The 27555-nt window shown below is 45.4% G+C and overlaps 1 protein-coding gene across 1 annotated transcript in view; it reads right to left on the bottom strand.

Moving 5' to 3' along the window:
* Positions 1–27555, bottom strand: part of B3GLCT (beta 3-glucosyltransferase) — a 115765-nt gene that overhangs the window by 48960 nt on the left and 39250 nt on the right. The window contains exons 6-9 of the mRNA XM_021065554.2: positions 16208–16284; positions 15331–15442; positions 7542–7678; positions 2267–2330 (exon numbers count right to left, since the gene is read on the bottom strand). Coding sequence (XP_020921213.2) covers positions 2267–2330; positions 7542–7678; positions 15331–15442; positions 16208–16284 — 390 coding nt within the window. The remainder of the gene's footprint in view (positions 1–2266; positions 2331–7541; positions 7679–15330; positions 15443–16207; positions 16285–27555) is intronic.

The following is a 27555-nucleotide window of genomic DNA, read 5'->3' as shown; positions in this document are numbered from 1 at the left end:
TAAATAAAATAGAATAAAATCAAGTGAGTCACAGTCAAAAGACCACTTTAAAGCTTCTGTCCTGGAGAAACTCTTGTAGATGACATCATGACACGCGCCAAACACTCATAGACGGGGGAGGGGGGAGGGGGATGGACGGGGAGTGTGGGGTTGGTAAATGCAAACTATTACGGGTGGAATGGAGACGAGATGGGGTCTTGCAGTGCAGCACAGGGACCTCTGTCCAATCTCTTGGCTTAGAGCATGACGGAAGATAGGATGAGAAAAAGAATGTATATGGATATATGACTGGGTCACTGTGCTGTACAGCAGAAATTAGCAGATCAATCATAATTAAAAATCAATCATAATTTAAAAATCATAAATCAATCAATTTTTAAAAAAGAAAAAGAATACTCTTAGAAGCAGTGACTGTAACAGTAAAAAAAAAAAAAAAAAAAACAGCAGCAACCCACAAGCCCACTCCCAGGAAAACGGATGAATAAATGGTGGTACAGTCTCATGAGAGACTATTACAGAAAGTGACAGTAAGGTCATTACAGCCACACATACCAACATGGATGTGTTTTGAATTAGAACAATATTGGAGGCGTTCCCATCGTGGTACAATAGAAACACATCCAATTAGGGCCATGAGGTTGCGGGTTCAATCCCCGGCCTCGCTCAGTGGGTTAAGAATCCAGTGTGGCCATGAGCTGTGGTACGGGTCGCAGATGCAGCTCGCATCCTGCATGGCTGTGGCACAGGCAGGCAGCTATAGCTCTGACTGGACCCCTAGCCTGGGAACCTCCATATGCCTTGGGTATGGCCCTCAAAAAAAAAGACAAAAAAAAGGAACAATATTGGAGTTGCTGCTGTAGCACAGTGGGTTAGGGACCTGGCACTGCCTCAGCTGTGGCATAGGTTGCAGCTGCCTTGGCTTGGATTTGATCCCTGGCTCGGGAACTTCCATATACTGCAGATTTGGCTGAAAAAGGAAAAAAAAATTAGAACAATATTTATGGTACAAATCTGTTTATATCAAGTCCAGAAGAATAAAACACTGCATAATACATTATGCGAAGACACATACTTAGGTTGTAAAAGAAGACAAAGAGGAGAGAGAGCATTCGAGAAGGTTGCTTTCTCTGCTGAGAACCAAGGGGGACCGGGGAGACGCACACAGGCCTCCGCACAGAAATTCCAACTGGCCTTTAGCCTTCTGCATGGGCTAGGAATACGTTTTTGTATGTTAGTCAATGTTTAAGAGATTTCCAAACGTGGGTGTCTGCACACAAACTGTCTTTTCATTAAAAATATCTAGACAGACCCTGGCTGCTTTTGTGGAAAAGAATGATTTTTTTTACATGTTTTCCCCCTCAAATAAGCTATTTCATCATTTTATAATAGCCCCCACGTTAAAATCTGGCGCGGGCCCTTTCTGCTCAATGCTGGCAGGCAGCCAGCACTGCTAGACTGAGTTTCAGGGCAAGACTGACCCCGACATCTAAGCTACCGATTCCTACAGCGGGGAAGGCAGCCAGACGGGCCCGTGGATGAAAAGGCACAGAGAGACCAGGGAGGATGACTCGGAGATTCATGGATTCACGACAGGACACCTGCCCCTGCCTCCAGGAGGGCTGGTCACAGAGGCCCCCAGACCGCCAGGGGTCCAGGCTGGCTCAGGCCTGCTCCAGGGGCCAAGTGCAGACCCATGACCAAGGCACATGGGCAACCAAAGCACCAGATTAGACCAGAGGTATTTAACGACATTTTGGGGGTTTTTTTTAAATCCACCTTCAGACCCACCCACTGAGCTTAAAACAAAAGATGAAGAATCACAGATGCAGTTGCTTCGCTGGTCCTTCTCCAGCAACGTGAGCAGCATGAGCTTCCAAGTGAAGGACCTCACTCACCGGAGCTGTGCAATTTCCCTGCTGGGAGAAGGCAGACGGAGTGGAGGCGGGCGGGGCCGGGGCGGGGGGACCTTTAAAGGATACACAGCTCCTTTCACATCAAAAGACAGGGACTCTTTTTTTTTTCCCCCTCTTTCTAGGGCCACACCCTCAGCATATGGAGGTTCCCGGGCTAGAGGTCAAATCAGAGCTACAGCTGCCAGCCTACACCACAGCCACAACAACACAGGATCCTGATCCCCCTGAGCGAGGCCAGGGAACCCACATCCTCACAGAGACTACGCTGGGTCCTTAACCTGCTGCCACAACGGGAACTCCAAAAGACACAAATTCTTGATCACAAAGACTTAACCAAACATACTGTGACCTACCTCATGTTTCAAGTCTATCGTGAAGTCGGATTTCAGAGGCTCACTCTTTAACCTCTTGGTAAGCCTAGAAAATAGAGACAATTGGAGTCTTTTAAAAACCAAAGAAAGGGTGGGGGGAAAAACTGTAACTGCAATGTATACACCTAAGGATAACCTGACCCCCTTGCTGTACAGTGGGAAAATAAAATAAATAAATAAATAAATAAATAAAAAATAAAAAAAAATAAAAACCAAATAAAAATGTTAAACCAGAATAGCACATTCTTGAGACTAATGTTTGAAAACAAAAATATAAACGTGAAGATAAAAATAAGAGTTTAATTTCCTTGAGCAAAAGACTGTGAGAACACAATTATTTGCAGACCAAGAAATGAACGCAAAGGCTTGCTGCATATGTAGCAGTCATTATGTCAACATCTGGAAAATAACATAAAACACAGTATGATATAATAAATAAGTCTTTTAAAAAAGCCATGAAACCTGATAATCCTTGACTAAATAATGACAGAGAAAGAAAAAGAAAAGAGGAGGTCCCCTGGGGCGCAGTGAGTTAAGAATCCAACTGCAGCAGCTCTTGTTGCAGTGGAGGCGTAGACTGGCTCCCTGGCCTGGCACAGGTTGCCACTACTGTGGCACAGGTGACAGCCACGCCTTGGGGTCCGTCCCTGACCCGGGTACTTCCATATGCCACAAGTGTAGCCAAAAATACAAGGAAAAAGAAAAGAAGTTTGCACAGTAGAGAAACAAAAATCAGTATTTTTTCAGTCTCCTAGGTTTTGGGGTTTTTTTTTTTTGTTTTTTTTTTGTTTGTTTGCTTTTTAGGGCCACATACACAGCATATGGAAGTTTCCAGGCTAGGGGTCAAATTCGAGCTCTACAGCTGCCTGCCTACCTCAGAGCCACAGCAACATGGGAAACTCATCTCACTGAATATTAATGACAGTTTCTCTAGATGCAAGCATTATTTTAGTGCCGCTACGGTTAGGAGGTCACACAGACAGAGCACCAGGAAATGTTGGGCAGTGTGACCGCAACACTCACTGACACAGGATTGCTGGCCAGAGACATTTCGCTGAGAGACAGTCTAAGAAAGTGAATGTCACGAAATGTCTTCAGCTTAACAATCTTTCTGGCGACGTGAGCAGAACACACACTTAAGAAACCACAAATTGTTGCCTCACCTCCTAAGGGGACCACAAAGTCAAGGAAAGGCAACCAAGGGAACTGCTCTCCTGCAGGGGGCGCCCTCGGTGACCCCACAATACCGAGTGCCCCTTCTTCCTTCCTAAGCTCTGATCTTTGCTTATATCAAAGTTCCCAGGCCTAGGGGTCTTATGGGAGCTACAGCTATCAGCCTACACCACAGCCACAGCCACACCAGATCCAAGCTGCACCTGCAACCTACACCACAGCTCACGGCAACGCCAGATCCTTAACCCACTGAGTGAGGCCAGGGAGTAAACCCACATCCTCATGGATCCTAGTTGAGTTTGTTAACCGCTGAGCCACGAAGCGAACTACCATGAGCTCTGATTTGATTAATTATTCAGCCCAGGTCAGAACTGGTTTGATCCCAGCCAAGGCACTGAAACTCCCCGGCAGCTGGTCCAGAGGTTGGGACATGTATGAAGTTGTCCCTATCAACTTTAATGGGACAGACTCCCACTAGTGAGAGGATAAGCACTTACACTCCATGGCTAGAGGCTCGTTACTGCGGGACATAAATCAGAAACCCGTCGCCCTTACTGCCTGCAAACCACAAAGCAACCCTGATTCAGGATGAAATGATCCTGGGAGAGAACCAGACTCCTCCGTCATGGTGCCCAATGCCTGCACCAACCACCGACCTCCCCTTCCAATGCCAGCAACAGCAGTGCCTTCATCCACTCTGAGTCCCCTTCTGCGACTGTGGCCACGAGCACGCTGACGTTGTCCCCAAACAGGAGAAAGTGAAGTCGGCGCTTTGGAACTGGGAGAGGCCGATGCGGAAGAGCCAGTGGGGGTTTTATGCCTCCTTCAGTTCTAAGCATAACACCCATTTCTTGAAGAATACCTAAGGCTTTCTCATTAGAAATCCATTTAAAAATATTATCTTGGAGTTCCCATCATGGCTCGGTGGTTAACGAATCCGACTAGGAACCATGAGGTTGTGGATTTGATCCCTGGCCTTGCTCAGTGGGTTAAGGATCCGGCATTGCTGTGAGCTGTGGTGTAGGTTGCAGACTCGGCTTGGATTCCGCATGGCTGTGGCTCTGGCATAGGCCGGCGCCCAAAGCTCCGATTTGACCCCTAGCCTGGGAACCTCCATATGCTGCGGGAGCAGCCCAAGAAAATGGCAAAAAGACAAAAAATACATATAAATATATTATCTCGGCCACAAAACAGCTGCTGCCCCCCGGCTGAATTACATCATCATGTTTATCTGCAGATTCCTTGTCTGCTTGTGGGAAAAGGAACCGTCAGGATTTTGAATGTGTCGCACGGCAGAGGCTGCATCTTAATTTTGTTTCCTGTTCTCTGGTGGGGGAGAGGGAGGAGGGCACGGAGCAGACCATGCTCAGAAACGAAGCCCAGAATCCCAGTCTGTCGTTCATGGCTCAGCAGAGGCCCCCGCACGCGCAGGTTTGCCGACGCCTCCTTCCTCTACCACGTCGGGCGGAGGGAAGTGCCGGCCACGCTCTGGGTGGAGCGAGGGGTTAGTCTTCTGGCTGCGGGTCCTGAGCCATAGGCTGGCACACCCTCCTGCATGAGGCCTGCCCATCCTCAGCAGAAATACCAGGAGGCTTGGCCAGCAAGGGAGCAGCTGGCGCCCGTCCGTCCCAGGTCCTCCATGACCCCTCAGCACGACCACGAGGACACACATCTGCTGTGCGGCTGCCTCTGCCAAAGGCCAGTTCACCCGTGACAGATACGCCCCCTTCAAGACACCAGCATCTTGGCTGGTGCAGAAGCTGCAGTCCAACGTCACAAAGGCCCCCACAGCACGTCAGGCAAGCACGTCAGGCAAGGCCAGCACGAGGTGGCTGGAGATGAGCCCGAGCCAGAGCCAAGAGCGCCTGCGGGGACTCTGATCACCGCCACGCCCTGTGAGCAGTGGGGCCAGAAGTCACAGACGCGCGGGGGTCCCTGGAGGAGGTCCTGCTTTGACGCCAGCGGGCAGCGCGCCCACCCTCCTGGTTAAAAAAGGAAGCTGATCGGGAGCACGGATGCAGCCACTTCCTGCGCCTCACTGGGTAAGAGCTGAGGTCGGCAGGGAGAGGCCTCCGGGAAGGTGACAGCCCGCCAGGACCTGCCTCCCGGAGGAAGAGAGGCGCGGAGCAGGAGGGACCCCAGCTCTGTCTGCACACGGGACCTCCCGGACAGGCCACGGCCACACCCGTTCCTCGCTCCGGGATGTGCCTGGTTCTCCAGGGATCGGGGGACACACTAACTTAGAAGGCACGTGTAGTCCCCACGTTAGACGCACCACAGTCACACAGACGCCTCCCATAGAGAAGTCAGGCCCATGGTTACAATTCCAGGCTGTGAGGCACAGTCAAGAGGGAGGATGACCGGAGGGGTGCTGCCTCCACCAGGGGAGGATCCTGAAGCACCGAGCACCCGGGGGCAGCACCTCACCCAGTGGCACCGTGTGGGTTCTGAAGCACCCAGGCTAACGAGGGAGGGGACCCGACACACACACACACACACACACACACACACACACACACACACACACACGAGGCTGCTGGACACAGTGGGGGCTCCCTGTCTTCAAGGGGCAGCAAACCCAGCTTGATCACTTTGAGAATAAACAGGACCCTGGGCTGCTGAGACCAAACATGCTCCCCTCCTGCCTGCAGAGAGGATGATGGGGGGGGCGTGGCCTCTTCTCGCTTCCCCTCCCCCCGTCCTCCCCAGGAAGGAGCAGGGAGCATGGGCAGGTCCCCGAGGCACAGGTACAGGCTGGAAGAGGGTCTCCTTGCTGGCAGCCCAGGACGGGGTCCAAGGGTCAAGGGTCTTACTGGGTGGTAAGAGAACCACTCAGGCCAATTTAAGCACGAAGCGTATTAGATGGTTCACAAAATTACTAGAAAGGCTCAATAATAAAGACTCTAGACTGAGATCCCAAGAACAATTTCCCAGATTCAGAAATGGATGGTCCAGGAGCTGTGGCCTCTGCCACCATCAGGAAGCCTCTGTCTTAGCCACCAGCCCCCCAAGTGACCCTCCTCTGTCACAACCTCCTCAGCCAAACAGATCCACATGCATTGTCTCCTTCCCCATATAACTCAGCCCGGAAAGAATTTCCCACAGTGCATCTGTCTGATGGCTCCGGCATCACAGAGCTGTTCCCTGACAGCTAGAAGGGCAAGACAACAGGGGGTTTTGTGGTTTTCATCATCACCTTCTGGATTCTACATTGGGAAGGAGAATATGAAACTGTAAGGAACTTTCGAAAGCCAAGGGAGTAGACAAGAAGTACTGGACAACCACAGTAACAGGGTGTCTGCTACCTTATGTATCTACAAGGGGCCAAAAAGCTTTTCAGGACTCCAGACCTTAGAGACACAGGACACTTACTGTAAGAAATAACAGTAAGTTAAAAAATATGCAGATATAAAAACTACAACTGTGTTATCCACTTTCCACTCCCTGAAGAACAAAAAAACATAACAGCGTGAATTACTCAGAGGAAGAAAGGGCTGTCAACAACCTTATTTCTCCCGAACGACAATTTATCTTCCTTTTACAATTAAAAAGGCCTGAGTGTGATGATCGCACAGACTTCCAGCTATGACCGTGTACAGTGCCTCTGGCAGCTGCTCCACGATTCCGCGGTGCGTACAGATGCCCACGCACAGAGCTGGCCACGGCCCCAGCCCCAGGCGTGCCGCCCGTTCATCTTCGCACTGACGACGCCACGCCTAGAGCTCCCGAGGTCCAGGTCCGTGAACAACAATGATCACACCTCTGGGTGTGGGACCCTCAGAGCACCCTCGGGCATTCATCTCACACTCTTGTCAGTCGCCTTATTTTTGCAGGTGAGTAAGAGGAGGGACAGAGCAGCTGACCAGTGAGGGGACGAGTAAGGGACGGAGCCTCAGGTGTCCGGCTCCTGAGCAGGTCTCCTCCACCCCCACCACCGCCTCTGCCGAAAAGCTCACGCAGATCCATCGACTGTAAGACTCGGCAATTACACACTGTGCATCAACTACACTTCGATACAATAATTTTTTTAAAGACTTGGCAAAATAAAAGAATGAGATGACAAGAAAGTCTAAGCAGCTCTTACTTGTTTACAAGTGGCATACTAAGGGCCCAGCCAGCAGCAAAGTCTGGATATTTAAAAACTGTAGGATTTTCGGAAAAGGCATAATGGTGAATTATTGTAGATTCTTCATCATGTAATGCTTTTCCTAAAAACCACTCCTGTCAAATAAAGATAGGAAAACATTTTAAAAAGCCATTTCATGCAAGACCAAAAACAAATTAGTATCATTAGTTTTAGTTAAATATTCTGGGTGATGGAGAATAAGAACAAATTATGTATTTTTAAAGAATTTTTTTTGTCTTTTGTCTTTTTTGGCCCATGCCCACGGCATACGGAAGTTCCCAACCTAGGGGTCGAATCAGAGCTGTAGCCTCTGGCCTACACCACAGCCACAGCAACACAGGACCCGAGCTGCGTCTATGACCTACACCACGGCTCACAGCAACGCGAGATCCTTAACCCACCAAGAGAAGCCAGGGATCAAACCCACGTCGTCATGGATACTAGTCAGGTTCATTCACCACTGAGCCATGACAGAAATTCCACTACATATTTTTAGAGAATTTTAACAAAAGTCTAATACTCGTATGTTAATACAGCATAATCTTTGTCTATGAAGGAAGTACTTTTAAGATCAGATCAACAGGAGGAACCAAATGTGAGTCATCATTCTGCTATTAGTATATCAAAGGGGTATTTTACAGACTATTTCATATCAAATACTATTAATGTAAAAAAAAAGTGTTCCTTTATATCCCACTGAGTTTGCAAAGAAGAATTTGGAAAATTCCTTCCAGAATCAGAGCCTATTTTATTCATTTATTCATCCATTTATTCATTTATTATTATTTGTTAACAATTAACACTGAACTTTATCCTACACCAGGTGGGAACATAGCTTACACAACAGTGGGGAGATGGGGAGTAAGCAGGGAAATACGGTAAGTTCAGAATATGAGTGCAGTGTGCCAGGATACAGGTAACAGAGAGCAAGGGGAACCCCCCAGAAAGAGACGGAAACCTCTTACAAGGGAACAGGTGAACTGAGACGGAACAACATCAAGCAGCCAGCTAAGCACAAATCTGAGCAAGAGCGGATGGGGAAGTGGATACAAAGTCCATGAGATGGAAAAAGTCTTGATACATGCAGTGAAAAACCAAGTCCAGCGTGGCCGGAACATCCTGGGGATGGGACACCCAGTACCAAAGAGCACGGCAGGAGATCACCCCGAGCTCAGACGTCACAACCAAACAGCCTGGGTCAGCCCTGCTCTCCCGAGAGCAAGTATAAAAAACGGGAAATTCTTAGAGCAAATGACTCAGGGCATCAGAAAACAACGAAGACAAACAGGAGGTGGAGGCTAACATCCCAGAGGGAAGGGGAGCCCCCCCTGGGAATCCCACAGTCCCTTCCTGTCACCCTCAAGGAATTGTGGTTCCCAGAGTAGAGGACAGCACACAACAGAGCGCCCAGCTGGGGACTCCTGCAGTCCGGCTGTACTGCAGAGGCAGAGGCTGGCGCTGGAGGCTGCCAAGAGGGGAGAGATGTACAGGGATCCCAGAGACATAAGCCTGCAACATTCTGCCTGCAGTTTCCCTTCAACTCCTAGGCTGCACAAAAACCACGGGAAAAACCAAGAGCCAAGGAGAAACCAGCAGTGGAGGGGCTAAAATCTGAGCAGAGACTTCAGCAGTAGTGCTGGGAGCCCAGGGCTGGAGTGCAGGGTCTGCCAGGGGAAAGAGGGCTGGAAGCAAGGGTGGTCTATAAATAGACCTGCCCAAACAAGGTCTACAACCCAGAAGAGAATATTAAACTCTCCTGTGTGAAGAGATATCATCCACAGCCTCTTTAATTTTTCATATAAAATACCTGACATTTAGTGAAAAGTTATCAGGCAAGCCAAGAAACAAGACCAGGCCAAAAGACAGAAAAATGAGAAATAGAGATTCACAGATAAATCAGATTTTGCAATTTAAAACATAGCTATAGGAGTTCCCGTCGTGGCTCAGTGGTTAACGAATCCGACTAGGAACCATGAGGTTGTGGGTTCAATCCCTGCCCGTGCTCAGTGGGTTAAGGATCCGGCGTTGCCGTGAGCTGTGGTGTAGGTTGTAGACGCGGCTCAGATCCTGCATTGCTGTGGCTCTGGGATAGGCTGGTGGCTACAGCTCTGATTCGACCCCTAGCCTGGGAACCTCCATATGCCATTGGAGCAGCCCCAGAAAAGGCAAAAAGACAAAACAAAACAAAAAACACATAACTATAATTAGCATGTTTAAGAAAGTCGATGAAAAGATGAAGATTTTTACCAAAGAACTAAAATCTATAAACAAGTCAAATGGAAACTCTAAAGGTGAATAATGCAATAACTGAAGTTAGGAAATACAAGGATATTAGACGGAATAGAAGAGAGAATTAGAGACCTGGAAGCTAAGTCAGTAAAAATATCCATATTGATGCACAAGAAAGAAAACAAAGATGAACATGCAGAAAAGGGCTTAAGAGCAATATAGGATACAGTGAAAGTTCTAAAATTCATGATATTCAAAAATAACAGAGAACACAAAGAGAAGCAATAGAAATCAATCAATATTTGAGGAAATACAAGCTTGCAATCTTCTCAAAAACTGACAAAAGGGAGTTCCCACCATGGGGCAGTGGGTTAAAAATCTAACTGCAGCAGCTCAGGTCACTGTGGAAGCTGGGCTCTAATTCTCAGCCTGGCACAGTGGATTCAAGGATCAGGCATTGACAAGGCTGTAGCACAGCTTGCAACTGTGGCTTGAATTCAATCCCTGGCTCAGGAAGCTCCGTATGCTATGGGTATGACCCTAAAGAAAAAAAAATTGACAAAAGTCATCAAGCCATAGATTCAAAAAGCTCTATAAACTCTAATCGAGACAAATACAAAGAGGGAGTTCCCTTGTGGTGCAGCAGATTAAGGATTCGGCATTGTCACTGCAGTGGTCCAGCTTGCTGCTGTGGCACAGGTTCAATCCCTGGCCCAAGAACTTCCACATGCCACAGGTACGGCCAAAAAAAAAAAAAAAGACAAATACAAAGTAACCATACATAGGCATAAATTCGTTGAAAAATCAAAAATAGAGAAAATCTTAAAAGTGGTTTTGGGGAAGGGGTATACATAGTTCTTTCAAAGGAGCAAAAATAAGACATACAGGTAACTTTTCAACAAAAACAAGAGAAGTTAAAGGATGGGGCATCTTTACAGTGTTAGAAAATTACTGCAGAGCTGGAGTGCTACACCAAGTGAAACTATCTTAGATGGAAAACCACAGGAGCTTTCTAAGCAGGTCAGCGAGATGATGTGAATTACAGAGATGTTGGATTATTAGGAGGGCAAGAGTGGAAACCAAGAGAGCTACCAGGATGCTCTAATCATGGTCAAGGAAAGAGATGCTGGAAGCCTGGACCAGAGCGGTAGTCAATGTGCAGAGAAGATGGATGAGGGATGCATTCTGGAGGGAGACTTGACTGAATGGGGAACGAAGAATCAATCAGCAGCCCCAGGTTTTTGTGATATGAGCAACTGGACAGATGGTGATGCCGTTTCTGAGATGAGGGAGACTGAAGATGGAAGAGGGTACAAGGGCCACCTGGAGTTCAGTTTTGAACACGCTGAGTTTGAGGCTCCTATGAGGCAAGTCAGCTGTTTGACACGGGTGTGGGGAGCATGTGCTCAGTCCCCCCGCTCTTCTGTGTGCGGCTCCAATGGGACCTGATCTGGGAGGGGTTTCCTGAATACCCTGTCTAGAATACCGTCTGAATACCCAGCCCACCCCCCGTCTATCCTTCATCCCTCTTCTGCTCTTTTTCTCCACAGCATTTATACCATCTGACACATTATTTCACATTGTTATACTGCCTATCTCCCCTCCTTGTAAGCAGGGATGCTGCTCCATTGTGCCCCCTGCTGTTTCCCCAGGACACCTAACATGTCACAGGTGCTCCGAGTTTTGTGTTAAATGATGCAGGAAGCCCAGAAGAGCTCTCAAAGGCAACTATTAAAGAAATATCAGCATATAATTTAAATCAAATGCCCTGATTTCAGAAGTTTTGTATATTTTCTCTCTTATCCAACCATCACCACCTCACTCCCTCTTCCTCATCAGAAAATAAAAGCAGGAAGGATACAGTACAATCTCCTAAGAGCCCTCTTTCGGCTTGTGGCTGTGGTGTGTCCCACATTCCTCCCAGAGTCTTAGTTTGGGTCAATTCAGCAGCAAGTCATAAATGAACAGACGTGACAGCCAGTCACGTCACTGCGTCTGGGCTCACGGTTGCACAGTCTTTCTTCTTGATACTTTGCGGCTGTATTACGTCATCACCGAGCAAGAGAAGCGACCATGAAGCAAGGAGCCTCAGCTGAGATGAAAACTCAACATCTTAAAAAAATCAAACTACTAAACATTAACCATTATAGGAACATCAACCGTTAAATAAACATTAACATCAAATGAAAAAGACCACACTTAATACACCATGGAAACACAGTGTGTTTACAGAAAGGAAACACTTCAGTGTACTTCACTTTCTCACTCATCTCACTGCTTTTTCTCACTCCAAATATAAATTTATGCAGAACATGTTTTTATGTTTTAACAACTAACAGCAGTGTTTTGCTATTATCTGATATGTAAGATGGGTCTTCAATGTTTTCGTCAGGGGTTACACCGTAAACTAAGAGAGAAAATGATCCCAATTCTGAGAAAAGGCATTCCTCCATCTTTCTTAATGATTTTCTTAATGGCTTCTTAATAAAGATAATTATAATCAAGACAAACTATGAAAGAGTAATTCAATGTTCTATTAGTATCTTAGAATTATTCAATGCCAGCACTCATGTTTCACCTCTATTAAAAATAAAAAATTCAAGAAACTTCAGCAAATGCACACATATTAAGAGCATATGGTGGAGAAAAAAAGAGACTTCAAGAAAATATAAAACTTTATCACCCAGAAAGGCAATTTAACAAAGATTCATTAGTTTAATAAAGGTTAAAGTTTTTCATTTAAAATGTTGTATAAAGGCATAAATTTGCATGAGTAAGGATAGAAAGATTTTTAAGGGAAACAATGTCAGAATCAAAATAACTGGTACTCTAACACACTGTATAATTACTATTTTAATTACTATTTTAATATAGTTTATTTGTGTCAATATCAAAGCTCGGTTTGTCGCATATTTTTCTAAAATTTCATATGGTCAGGGAAAAAACCACACTGGTTTGTACTAACTTCAGCACAATGTCATTTTTATTCCCTACTGCTAGTTTCAAAAGAAATAAAGCACCCCAGTTTTTTCTTCAAACAGCAGAGCTCACAAAAGAAGAAAACATCTTACTTTACTTCTGCTATTCTGTACTTGCTTTTCATGAACTTGCCTTGAACTTTTAAATTTATCATTCCAATTTTCATTAGAAAGTACAGTGACTCACCATCTTCTGTACAGAATTAGAGCTTTGGCTAATGGAAAAATAACCTCCAGGTGAAACGAACACTAGGTGAAAAGACTAAAACTCCTACATCCTAGAAAAGATTTGGCAGTTTTTCTCAAGTCGAAGGAAAACATAAAAGCCTAACAAACATCTTACATAAAACATGGCACAAAGTACACAGATGCTGCCCAGCATCATCGGAAAAGACCGAGACACGTTCGTAATTCTTCTCTCCTCCAAAGGAATTATTTTTTTAACCTAATAACCTTCTCTTTCAGTTACATCTGTGCTTTCCCAGAAATCAAAAGCAAGAAGACACATCATGATAGGTCCTTCCAGCTTTTAAAAAACATCAAAACCAGCAGTTTTATTACAGTAACGAACATGCCAGCATTTGAGAAACCAACCGAACGATCTCTGCTGCCCAGCGTGGAGCAGCAGCATCCACAGGCACAGAGGCACCCAAAGCCACTGTTCCTTTTCCACGCCCTCATCAAACCTGACCCACTTCTAGAGAGGCCATCAGAATAGGGGCTGGGCCGGTGTCCAGTGACACCAGAAAGGGCCGGGTTCTGCTCAGTCGGAGTTGAAAGAATTCCATCAAGAGATCCGGTGTAACCTGGGCTTCTCCCAGAAACTGAACAGCCTGAGTTACTCTTGACAAACCTCCAGAGACACTGAATGGAGCCCAGCAGGACAGCTGACATCAGAGTTATTCAGTCATTCACGCATATTCACTGACCACCTACTGTGTGCTAAACACTGCCCAGTGCTAAGAACTTGGGGGTAAACAAGGGCCACTGCAGCTCATATCTGCACAAAATTTAAAAAGATGCAAGTAGCTGGAGTTCCCGTAGTGACGCAGTGGTTAACGAATCCGACTAGGAACCATGAGGCTGCGGGTTCGATCCCTGCCCTTGCTCAGTCGGTTAAGGATCCAGCGTTGCTGTCAGCTGTGGTGTAGGCTGCAGACGCAGCTCGGATCCCGCGTTGCTGTGGCTCTGGCGTAGGCTGGCAGCTACAGCTCCGATTGGACCCATAGCCTGGGAACCTCCATATGCCGTGGGAGCGGCCCTAGAAAAGGCAAAAAGACAAAAAAAAAAAAAAAAAAAAAAAAAAAAAAAAAAGATGCAAGTAGCAATGAACTTCTCACACAAAATGACATCCAGGCCCACGTCCAGACCTTCTCAAATACTGTTCCCTCTACTCAGCGCATTCTCTCCTGTTACCTGCTTGCTACAGGGCCGTCATGAGCCGCCCAGATTAGGTGCGCGGCCCTGCTATGTTACGCTCTTCTAACAGCCCTCGGTGGGTGCTTCCCTGATAACAGATGTCTCACCTTTAACTGTAACTGCATCTTTACTGGTCCATCCCCTCCCTGCTACTCTGCACCATCCGGGCACTGAGGAGCCTTGCCTATCTGTCCTAGCCGCTGCTATCACAGTGCTTGATGCACAGCTGGTACTCAAAAAACATTTCCTAGGAGTTCCCATTGTGGTTCAGCAGGTTAAGAACCTGACATAGTGTCCCCAAGGATGAGGCTTCAATCCCTGGCACTGCTCAGTGGGTTAAGGATCCCAAGTTGCCTCAAGCTGCAGTGTAGGTCGCAGATGCAGCTCGTATGTGGTGCTGCTGTGGCTGTGGCACAGGCAGGCAGCTACAGCTCCGATTCCACCCGTGGCCAGGGAACTTCCATATGTCACAGGTGCAGCCATAAAAAAAAAAAAAAAAAAAAAAAAAAAAAAACACAAAAAAAACCCACTTCCTATCTAAAATAATATATGGTCATTGTTGATCAAAAGAATTAATTTAAGCTTATTTCTTAATTCTAGACTATAGTTTATTTCTCTAAAATTGCTAACACAATAAACATTATATTTTACTTTTTTTTTTTTTTTTGTCTTTTTAGGGCTGCACCCACAGCATATGGAGGTTCCCAGGCTAGGGGTCGAATCGGAGCTGTAGCTGCTGGCCTACGCCGAAGCCACAGCAATGCAGATCCAAGCCACGCCTGCAACCGACACCACAGCTCACAGAAGTGCTGGGTCCTTAACCTACTGAGTGAGGCCAGGGATCGAACCTGCATCCTCATGGTTACTAGTCAGATTCGATTCCACTGAGCCACAACAGGAACTCCTCCCAGATTTTATTTTAAAATAACTCATTATAACTTCCATCCATCTGAAAGCTCCAAATCTCAAAGAGAATTATTTAATATTGCTTCCAGATATTCAACTATTTCATTCTTAATTTTAAATTGTTTTTATTAAGCTGAAAAATCTCTGTATCAAAATTTAACTTCTTTTAAGCATTTTCTCCAAAAGAAAAAGACTCGTATTGAAACTGTATTCACCTTTGATGGGTCATAGCTTCTGAGTGTTTCCAAGAGCTGTGGCATTTGTATTCTTGTCTCTTCGTCACAGAAGAAAATCCATGACGAATTTCTGCTATACGTCACAGAAAAGCTGACAAAAAGAAATAGGTTATAGCAATCACTTCTATAAAGTGACTTTATAATAAAGCTTAAAACTGATAAGCAGGAAATGGATGAAGGACATTCAAATGGCAAGAAATCTGGATTTTTCTGCCCCCATGTTTTTCTTCCAGGTATAGTTTCAGCTTATAGGAAAGCCAAATACATATGGTTTATGAAAACAGCTGGAGTTCTTCAAGTTAATTCTTTCCATGAGAAAGCCCAATTCCGAAGAGAATAAAGTATCAACTCTACTGACGTTATTATCTTGTGAAAAACAAACATATTTAAAAATAAAGGCTGGATTCATTCCCATTGTGGCTCAGCAGAAACAAATCCACCCAGTATCTATGAAGATGCGGGTTCAATCCCTGGCTTTGCGCAGTGGGTGAAGGATCCGGCATTACTGTGAGCTGTGGTGTCAGTTGCAGATGCGGCTCGGATCTGGTGTTGCTGTGGCTGCGGTGCAGGCTGGCAGCTCCAGCTCCAATTCAACCCCTAGCCTGGGAACTTTCATACACCTCGGGGATGGCCCTAAAAAGCAAAAAAACAAAAATACAAAATACAAAAACAAAAGCTATTCATGATTAAGAATCCATCACCAGGAAATCTGATTAAGGTAGTAATCACAACAAAGAGAGTCCAATCTGACTTTGCGTCCTGACTCGGGGTGAAAACGCCCTCTCAGTAAGAAATCAGGGTGCCTACGAGCGTCAGGCAGAGATGCCCACCATGCCCACATCTGGGTTAAACGTACTGCGGTAACAGCGGCAGAATGGTCCACGCGCCTTCCTGCTGGGCCAGCTGGTGGAGGAGGAGAACTCTGGGCAATTCCTGAAGAAACAGTTGCCACAGCAGAAAAATAAATAAACACTATGACCACAATCTCTAACAACAGCAAAAAAAAGAGACTCACATTAAAAGCAGGTATTTTTAAAGATCTGATTTATTTCTCATGCTATTCTTTTTCTTTCTCTTCAGTAGCTACTAGAAATGAGGGGTTTCTCCACCGCCCAGGCTCCAAACAGTGCTGAAGGCCTCCAAGAAGGGTCTCCAGTGACACTCAGAGCTGACCTGGCATCGGCAGATTTGCAAAGGTGACTGCAAGGGAAGAGGGGGCGTCAGGGAACACTCAGAGGCATAAAGACGGCAGGTGGAAACTAAAACCCTCACCAAGAGGATGTCACAGCCAATTCACCTCATGCAGAGAGAAAATCTTAGAGTGCTCTAAAAATACTAAAACACCATCATAATGCAGAACTCTGGGTCCAAATACTACAAATAGAATCCTGAGGGATTCGGGCAACAACAGTAAAAGCATAATGACGGAATTTCAAAATTTACAAACACAGGAGGAACTATGATTCAGAAATAGACACAACCATGGTTACATCACCATGCATACACACACGGAGAAAGAGACTCGCTCTTTTTAAAGCTCTAAATGTGAGCTGTGAAGTCGAGCGCTGTTCAGTGTATTTCAACGTGTGACAAGCCACAAATCCGACGTCTGTTATGTCCGAATTCCCGCCCCACAGCAAACTTCGATATGTTCTATGCCTTATGCTACCCACATCCCGGTAACTATCACAAACAGGACTGTAAGAATAAATGCTTAACTATTTAAACTATTACTGCACTAATACAGATTCCATACCCAGCTTGAGGTTCACAGAGGTTTATTATTTAAGAGGAAAAGAATGGTTTTTAACATAAATCTCTGGAATATCAAATAAGCCCCATGTAGTTTTTCTTACTTCCACGTACAAATGAGAAATGTAAAAACAGTCATTAAAAATAAAATCATACTAACAATGCGCCCTGTTAGGGAGAAAAGGCAAACCCTAAAAAGCTGAATTAGCAACTATCCAGTATAATTCTGGGCTTTCTTATTGTTTATTCTGAATAATGCAGCAATTTTCACTGTATTGTCTTTTTAAAAACTGCTTGTACTCTCCATCCATACATATATATATATAAACACATACGTATCGCTATATTCTCTATGCATATATATACGTCTGTATCACATCCATACTCTTGAGGGATTATATAAGGGCAAAAATAATAAGAAAATAACATTAATATCTGCATAAATCTTTCTAATAATTATAGGAGCATGGTAATACGAACAAGCTAGAAAAGAAACATGTCAATACCTTAAAAAAAAAAAGTTTTATAAGTAGCAAATGAGCTATTATGTAGCAACTGAAATTACAACGAAGACATTATGATAACGAGAATTTATGTTAAACAGACAAACAGACATGATAGCGACCATGTAGAATAAATTCAGGACTTCCCGTCATGGCTCACTGGTTAGCAAACCTGACTAGGACCCATGAGGATGTGGGTTCAATCCCTTGCTCAGTGGGTTAAGGACCTGGCATGGCTGTGGTGTAGGTTGCAGACATGGCTTGGATGCTGTGAGGCTGTGCCTGTGGCGTAGGCCGGTGGCTACAGCTCCAACTGGACCCCTAGCCTAGGAACCAGGAGTGCGGCCCTAAAAGGCAAAAAGATAAAAAACAAATAAATAAATACATAAAATAAAAAAATAAAACAAATACATAGATAAACAGAGACTGGAAAGAAGCCAGAAAAATTAAAATATTTGTGTCAGAATGATGAAATTACTACATATATGCTTTTAAAAATCCTCCATTATGTCACAGGTGCGGCCCTAAAAAAAGACAAAAAAAAAAAAAGGAGCAAAAATAAGTACAAGGAGTTCCTGGTGGCTCAGTGGGTTAAGGATCTGGCATTTTAACTACTTTGGCTCTGGTTCCTGGAGTGGTGTGAGTTCAATCCCTGGTTGCGGGGGGGGCATCCAAACGAGAACCCCCTTCCAAGTTATAGGAACTACACAAGTGAGGTCAGCAAATATTACACAGACAGGTGACCTCAGCAGAAAGGCTGGGAGGGCACTTTCCTGGCAGAAACGCAGAGAGAGGCTTACAGATACCTTCTGTCACAACAACAAAACAGCTGCAGGCAAAGGTCAGTCAGCACAAAGAAGGGGTTAAGCTCTAGACTAAAACAGGCTCTCTGGATGACTAGTGGGATACAATCTTTCCTTTCTCCATTACCTCTGTTTACCAAATCATATGCCTGGATTTCATATTCGCTTCAACTGGTGAACACAAAAATGGCCGTATCTCCAAAGACACATTTCAAAAACTATGGTGCTGTATTGATAACTATCTCCAAAGATGTATGGATACCTTTGTCTCAAAAACATAAAATAGGTCCTCCCTTCATGCTCAGAAACCTGGTCTCAATTAACTCTTGATTAAGCCTAAGCCATTTTACCTATAAATTTTCAAACTTCTGTCTACTAATCTTCAAAAGGGGCAAAAAAAAAAAAAAAAAAAAGGACCAAGACTTTTTCATTCTCGTTTTGTACGTGTGTGTGTATATGGATACGTTTGCATGTGTGTATATATATATACTCTGTGCGTGACTGCTCACACAGATCCAGGCTTAACGCATACTCATATGTATTAACACTTTGTAGATAAAAAGAACTTAAAAGGTCACAATAAAATTTTCCATCAAATGATTTTATCCCAGTCCTTACCACTTGGGACTGTAATAATTTATATTCTCTACCTACCAGGCTGTTCTATCCACACGAGTCTTAGACCTGCTTGAAGGGGCCACGTTCGCAGCTGACAGCACTTTTAGATGCAAAGAGTTTTTTCACGTGTAATTGGATGGATGAATAAGAAAGAGTTTTCAAATGGAAAACCCAGGAAAAATTAAGAGTATGTTCTATCAACTGAGCCCTTTGGAATAGAAGCTACAGTAAAGGCACTCCTGCAGGTAACACTGCCTGTTGTCAGAATGATCCCTATGCACCAAACCATGCTACTATTCCACTCAAAAGCAGAAGGCAAAATTCTACCCCAAAAATGAGATCATACCTTAACAGGCAAGCATAAAGGGCCTAAAAACACAAATAATCAAATGTGGGTAAATGACAGAAAAAGGAAAAACTTGATCACAGGAATTTAGACATCTTATGATAACACTATTTGTCTCACTGAACCAAAATCTACCTTTATTTCCATCACTGGCACCTACTGGTACCCTAATGTGCACTTTGACATCAGGGAGCCTAGTGCACCTTCAGGCAGCACTTCAACATTTCTCATCAAAACATACTCACTTTTAAAGCCACTAATAATATTAAGAACCAACAAATTCAAAGCCCACACTAGTTGATCACTTGGCTCTTACACACACTCATCATCTTCGGGTGGGAAAGGGGTTTGACCCCATGACTGAGCATTCTCAACATGCTTCTTTGTGAATGGATATGCCCATGATTCTCGACATGGAGGGAGAAACCATTAAAAATGTATATCTAGAAACACAGCACAAACGAAAAACCCAACATCTGAACATGGATCAACACAGATTAGTATCTTAAATACCATAAAGAACTTGAATTATTATTACGTATGGAAGTACCTTAGAAAACTGTATATACAACTCCATAGGACCCAGCAGTCCCACTCTTGGGCATATATCCGGACAAAACTTTCCTTGAAAAAGACACATGCACCCACATATTCATCGCAGCACTATTCACAAGAGCCAAGACATGGAAACAACCTAACTGTCCATCAACAGATGAATGGATTAGGAAGATGTGGTGTATATATACAATGGAATACTGCTCAGCCATAAAAAAGAACAAAATAATGCCATCTGCAGCAACATGGATGGAACTAGAGACCCTTATATTAAGTGAAGTCAGAAAAAGAAAGCCAAATACCATATGATATCACTTATGTCTGGCATCTAATATATGGCACAAATGAACTTTTCCACAGAAAAGAAAGTCATGGACTTGGAGAGTAGACTTGTGGTTGCCAAGGGGGTAGGGGGAGAGAATGGGATGGACTGGGAATTTGGGGTTAATAGATGCAAACTATTGCCTTTGGAATGGATAAGCAATGAGATCCTGCTGTATAGCACTGGGAACTCTTATCTACTCACTTGTGATGGAGCAGGATGGAGGATGATGTGAGAAAAAGGCACACGTGTTTGTGTGACTGAGTCACCCTGATGTACAGTAGAAAACTGACAGAACACTAAACCAACTATAATGGGGAAAAATTTTAATTAAAAAAAATAAAGTCAGATGAGATAAGATTATTAAAAAAAAAGGAACTTTAATTATTAGGCAAATTTGGTTTTGAACCATTTTAGTCTTTCTGCCTCTTTCTGGAAAGAATTCCGATTCATTTAACTCCACGATACTGGCCTTTTCCCTTGTCAGCAGACGATTTCCCAATATTTGTAACTGGTCCATACCTTAGTTTAAAACATAAGCCTGGCACTATGTGAGTTTATGGTCTCATGCAGTCTCATTTTTCAGACCAAGTACTCAGTTAGAAAGAAAAGGCCAAGAACGTTTGTTCAGCACTAGGCGAAGGTTCTAAAGGACTGAATCCTGGTCTGAAAACGATTCCAGTTCAACCGTATTTCCAAGTCCCAGGATTACTTAGTTCTGAGGCACCCAACTGAGCTTTGAGACCAACAAATAAATTATGATGAAATTTCACATCTGCTTATTGTTATAATTCCTTCCATGAGAGTAGGTCTATCTTACGCGGCTAATGACAGGGATGTATAATGTGCTGTTTGGAACATTCATCAGACAGATTTACTAGCTTGAAAAACCAGGACTCATTTATGGACCAGTAGATTATTTGCGATGCTACGGGAACAAATTTTCCAGGAATCTCAGCCTATATTAAAATATATATATATTTTCCCCCAGAAATTTGTCTTAATCATTTAACTGTCATTGCCTAACAAGAGAAAAATATTACCTCATTACTGAAGTAATTTATTTTTATTAACTATTTACCTTGAAATGCATTATGAAGTACATTTTTATAGCTCATATAAACCCGTTTTGACTAATCATTCACTCTTTCATGAAAGGCAGTAAAGAGTTCAGGGACCTGATTCTGGAGCCAAAGTACTTACATCAGAATCCTCGCTCCAGCTCTTCTGAGCCCCACAACCTTGAGCAAGTTCCCGGTCCTGGGGCTCTGCTCTCTCATCTCTAACATGGGCCTAACAAGAGCCCCGGGGGTCAGGTCAGTGAATACATGTCAAGCATTTGCCACAGGCTGGCATGCGACAGTAATACTACCACTGATGGTACAGTACTTCTTGAGCAACTACTGTGTGCCAGGTGCAGGTAACGTGAGAGCGGGCACAGGCCCCTGGTGACTCGCGGGTGTGGCATCTGCACACAGCAGCTGCCTCGACCTGCTGCCTGGCCCCTCCGTGGTTAAGGCCCCATCTGTATGTCGGGAGGCAGGTCAGAACGGAGAGGTGGGCCTGGCCAAGTCACCCAAACCCTCTAGGCCTCAGTTTCCCCTCTGCAAATGGGAAGAATTGCAGAAACCATTTCATAGACCTAAACGAGCTGATGCCCGAGGGCGGCGCGGTGCCGACTGAGCTCCGAGCGCAGGATGCAGACGGGAGCGGCGTTGCGGAGTAGCCCGCTGCCATCTCCACGCTCGCTTCCAACCCTGGTCTCCACTGCAGGCCCTCGTCCCTCCAGCCCCATCTTCCCGAACACGAGCTCATCATGTTAGCTCTCAGGGCAGACCCCCCCCCCCCCCCCCCCCCCCCCCCCGTCTAACACCCATGAGACCCGAGACAAACCACCCCCATCTCAGGAGTCCTTGCAATAGCCCCAGGCAAGTCTGGCCAACTCTTTTTTTGTTTTTTAACTGTTGCACCTGAGGCATATCCAAGTTCCCAGGTTAGGGGTCAAATGAGAGCTTCAGGTGCAGGTCTACACCACAGCCATGGCAATGCCAGATCCAAGCCACGTATGTACCCTACACCACAGCTCATGCCCATGGCGGATCCTTAGTCCACTGAGCAAGGCCAGGAACTGAAGTGTATCCTCATGGATTCTAACCCTGCTGAGACACAGCAGGAACTCCCAAACTCTATTTCTTCAAGGCTCAGTTCAAAGGTCCTAACAAGGCCTCTGCTGACCTTCCCGGCCCATGTTCTCACTGTGGCTGCTGATGGAGCCTCAGGCAGGGCCAGTGACTCACCCGGAGAAGTCAGCCTGCGGGGCGACGCCACTCCGGCCACCCACCCAGAGCACCGGCCTCCTCCCCACACGTGCATGCATGCACTGCCGCCTCACTGGATCCCCACTAGACACAGCACTGATGTCACCACCAGGGGAGTGAGATCTCAAGTGAACGCTTCCATGTGACCCTGGCTCCAGACCCAGAACCCGGCGCGGCAGCATCCAGCTGGCCGCCCTCCCTGAGCCGGGGAGACGGTGGCTGGCCTCTGACGTCCTTGGGCCCGAGCCCGCTCCCCCCAGGCCCGCGAGGGGCAGAGCCCTCCAGCGATGGGCGGGGTCCAAACCCCGGGGAAGCTGGTCCGGGATGACAGGGGTGAAGTCCGCACCCCGCCGAAGCTCACTGGCTCTCACTGTGCCGTCTGCTCCTGGGGCATCCTGCCCGAGCCCCTGCCTAAGCAAGTGCTCCATGAAGGCTTATGAAAGGGATGCACAAAATCTTCAACAGCCATGTAATAAAAGCCACAGTGTAATAAACAACTTGATGTCCACTTAATAAATAACTTAACACCCATACGTTACAACAAAAAACAAACTTTTACTGAGTAACTGCATATCCGAATGCTCTCATCTAAAAACCAAAGTTGAGTGAAAGCTACTCTCAAAGCCGACCTTTAATGAAGCACCTCACGCCACCTCCCTGTCAATTAAAAAAAAGACTAAAGATAGAAATCACGAGGCCATTTTCTAAAGCTTCTTCACACTAACCTATGAAAGGCTTTGCTCCATCTTTCCTGGCTAGGCTCAAAGAAACAAGGTGTTGGTTTTTCTTTTGCCCTGGGCAAAAACGGTGTTACACAGATAATATGCCAAAATGGACCCAGAGCTGGATCCCACCACACCATCAATCTATCTTTAAGCCCTTGTGGCCCATTATTTTCATTCTACTTGTGTGGCTTCAACATTTGTGTGTGTGTGCGCTTAAATTTTTTTTTTTTTTTTTTACATAATGATTTTTTTTCCATTATAGCTGGTTCACAGTGTTCTGTCAATTTTCTGTACAGCATGGTGACCCAGTTACACATACATGCATACATTCTTTTTTCTCACATTATCATGCTCCATCATAAGTGACCAGACATAGTTCCCAGTGCTAAGATTTTTTTTCTTTTTTTTTTTTTAAACTAAGGAGCCAGGGTCTGACTCCTCTCAAGAAAAGAGTGATTTTCAAAACTTTCTGTGAACAAGCAAAATGAATCACTTACATGTTAAGGTTGTGATTCTGGCAGGTTCTAAATCAAGTTCATACCACAACAGAAGGCGACAATATTCGAAGGGCCTGGGTGCCCTCAAAAGCTATCTAGTTGGGGAACAGGAAGAGTAGGGGAAGGTTTCCATGCAGCTGGTCTGGCCCCTCTGGGCCTTAAAACAGAAAACGTACTCCAACATCTGCCACTGAAGGAAATTTAGGTGTCCTTGTCACGGCTTGGTGGTTAATGAACTGGAGTAGTACCCACGAGGATGCAAGTTCGATCCTTGGCCTCGCTCAATGGGTTAAGGATCCGGCATTGCTGTGAGCAGTCACGTAGGTCGCATACATGGCTCGGATCCCACATTGCTGTGACTGTGGGGTAGGCCACCAGCTACAGCTCCGATTCAACCCCTAGCCTGGGAACCTCCCTATGCCAAGGGTGCCGCCCTAAAAAGACCAAAAAAAAAAAAAAAGAAGGAAACTTCTTACAAAGGTGCCTGCTCCACCAAAAAATTCTTCTAAACCGAACCCACTTATGAATTTTTTTTATTTATTTATAATTTATTTTTTTTCTGCTGTATAGCATGGGGACCAAGTTACATTTACACGTATACATTTTTTTTTCCCACCCTTTGTTCTGTTGCGATGTAAGTGTCTAGACATAGTTCTCAATGCTACTCAGCAGGATCTCATTGTAAATCCATTCCAAGTTGCTTACGAAAAGCCCACGCTCCGGTCCCTCCCACTCCCTTCACCTCCCCCTGGGCAGCCACTGAATTTTCTTTTCTGTATTTGCAGGACGGCTTAAAAATGGACCTAGAATTTATCTGTGGTTTTGCCGCTTTCTCAGGCTCTATCCTCATTCTAAGCTCTGCCCATCCCCTCTCTGAGTGCTCACTCCTACAGGGGCTTACTGCGCGTTCCCCAAAGGGGTTCCCCAGCCAAGCACAATCTGCGCCTCACGCTAAGGTTAAAGGTCACCCTTTAGTTTTCAAAATGTACCCAAACCTTTATTTTACTAGAACCTACTTAAAAAAAAAAAAAATGATAGTGTTTCATCCTCTCTCCTTTATTGTTTCCAATTTGATCTTATTTTGAAATTCCTTTGGAAAAAAATAATGGTTTCTATAATTTTAATCAAGCGTTGATACACTTCTGAAACCACAGTAAAAATTACCTTCACCAGGATCAGCCTCGGTTACTGGATCCCAGGTCCCAGAAGAGGATGGGGGGGTGGGGGGGCCTCTCAGACGACGGCCGCTCCATCCCAACATAAACACAAGCTTCTCCAAGTCTTCGGAGACTGAGCTGCTTGTGCCCATTTCGTGTAACAAAAATAAAGAATTTTCACACAAACTTCCACTCAAGAAGGAGTTTTTTCAAGTTCAAAAAACAGAAGTCAAAACATACTTGACACACAGACGGTATGCACATAATAACAGGTGTTTAAAGTGAAATACACCAAGACGCCCAATTAATTCAGACAGCGTCATACATCTCCTCACGGCTTCTCTTAGCCTCACCTCCACTCAGCTTTTGGGGGGGGGGGGCACCTCTTTAAAGAGTCCAGCTTTATAACTTCACATCTCCCTTCCACCACTAACACAGGGAGAAAAAAAAGACTCAGGAAAAGGAAGGACTTGTTTCGAACCTGCATCCTCATACCCACAGCTGTGCGCTGAGGAACCTGCGGTGGTCGATCACACGCCCACGTCCCCGGCTTTACGCTCCTCCCATTTCAAGCTAAAAAGCCCCCTGTTCCTGCTGAGAGACTCTACTCCCAGTCCCCAAACTGTGCCTCACAGAGGCCCGTCCCCTGGCATCGTGGCAGCCAGCCTTGCAGACCCCTGTTCTAAACCGACGTCCCTCCAGCTGACTTCCCGCCTCTCCCGCCTGATGTGACAGGTCCCCTCAGGCCTCAGCGGCACAGGCCGCACTGTGTATGCTTGACACATGGCTCTACTTCCTCAACGGCTCCATGACTGTCGTCTTTCTCAAGGGCCACCGGCACTGCCTGCAACCCCTAATACAACCATCGATGCCCAACTAACATTTGCTGGATAGATGTTTTACATGCTTGTGCGGGACGTCCAATTTCCACCGATGAGACAGCCGCTTCTCTGTGAGACCACGACCCTCGACCTTATACGGACTTCTAAGAACCAGAGCACCCTTCTAACACCCTCTTCCTCGCTGCCCCACGGCCATCGGGAATGGGCCTCCGCGCCAGGAAGCCCTTGGTAGAGTCCCCTGGCTTCCGGATTAGAAGAAATACACGTCACTGCCAACGTCAGAACCATTATGAACGGCGTGACAAGCCTCTACCTGGCAATGGGAGCGACAACTCGCAATGACCTAGATTATTTCAGAAATCTAGGACAGCAGGTTCACCGCTCTGGTCACAGCTCCAAAGACAGAATTTTCAGATAGACTGTTCATTTAGGCTTCTGTTTCTATACTCACATTAGGAGGATGAAAAATGTTTGTGTTTTTTAATAAGACTGCATTTTAGCAGCGTGAGGTGAAACAGGCACAGGGAAAGAGCTGCTGAAGCAAAAGAGAACAGCTAGAAGCAGAAGCACAGCCATTAAATTTCTGCACCTTAATTTTTGGCAGATTCCATCGTCAAGCACAAACCCGACAGGAATAATGAATAAATAAACAGCAGTTCTAGACATCTGGTAGTGTGGGAGGAACAGCTATTTTGGGCCATCAGATAAATATTCGGATGATAAAACTCACCACTGATTCCTCCCTAAGAACTTCTGTGGATGCTCACGGTGGGCAAATCTATGGAGAAAACCGAACCTGCAACCTGAAGACTTCGTGGTTCAGGTCCCAGGTGACATCCTGTTCCCTGAGAGGCACACCTGGCAAACCAGGGACTGAGCCCCTGGAGGAGGAGCCAGCCCGCCCCCCACCCCAGCGCTGGGGGCGCCCTGACAACTCTGAGGATTCAGCCATCCTCGGCCTCCAGGGCTGACGACTTTGAGCCATCAATTCCTCCTCCAGAACATGTCAGTTTCTTAAATCCAGTTCCAGTCAAGCTGTAACTAGGAAGCCACTCCCTGCGTCTTAAGGTGACTGTGCTCCCCTAAGTTCTGTGCCCCTTGGTGTTTGATACTCTGCAGTGAATCTTCTTCTCTATTTCCATGTAGTTCTAGGTTAGGGTATCTCATCAACGCCTCAATTGCTGTCTGCAGACCAATGTGAGTTTCGGACAATCTGTGCATCTCCACAATGCTATTCATGGAATAAATTTGACTTTCAATCACATGTGCCATATAAAGAACTCTACAGAGAAAAAAAAGCTAACCAGGATCGTGTACAGTTGCAAACTCTAAAATCTTTCCAGCCATTTCAACTACCAAAAGGCTTATTAACCCAAATATGAAGTTACCTAAATCATAACCATACACCCTTGAGCTTATCAGCAAATTAAATCTAAGTGCTAAAAATAAAGTTCTATCATAACCACTTCAGTACTCATAGCTGCCTTCCATCCTAGGGAAGAACTTGAGAATAAGACAAACAGACTATCTGATAATTAAAGGAAGGTTTCCTATTGCTCGGGTCTAGACTCTGCTTATTATCACAGAAGTTAGATGCCCGGAGAGAGGGGTTTGCTTGATGACACTGCTTAATTAGGTGTCTTTAAATGTAAAACCAACATTGCCACCTAGTGGCAATCTAAGTCACCGGCTGAACAGGTGGTCTAAACTGCAAACTAAATGTGAAGGACAATAAAAATTAGGTATGAGCCTATGGAGCTAAAGAG

This window comes from Sus scrofa, chromosome 11 (genome assembly GCF_054392235.1).
Source record: "Sus scrofa isolate SSC_HxYL_T2T_F1_AM1 chromosome 11, Sscrofa_HxYL_maternal_Yorkshire_Landrace_v2.0, whole genome shotgun sequence".
NCBI lineage: Eukaryota > Metazoa > Chordata > Mammalia > Artiodactyla > Suidae > Sus > Sus scrofa.
Note: the sequence above shows the minus strand (reverse complement) of the source record. Positions and strands in the feature narration are given on the sequence as shown.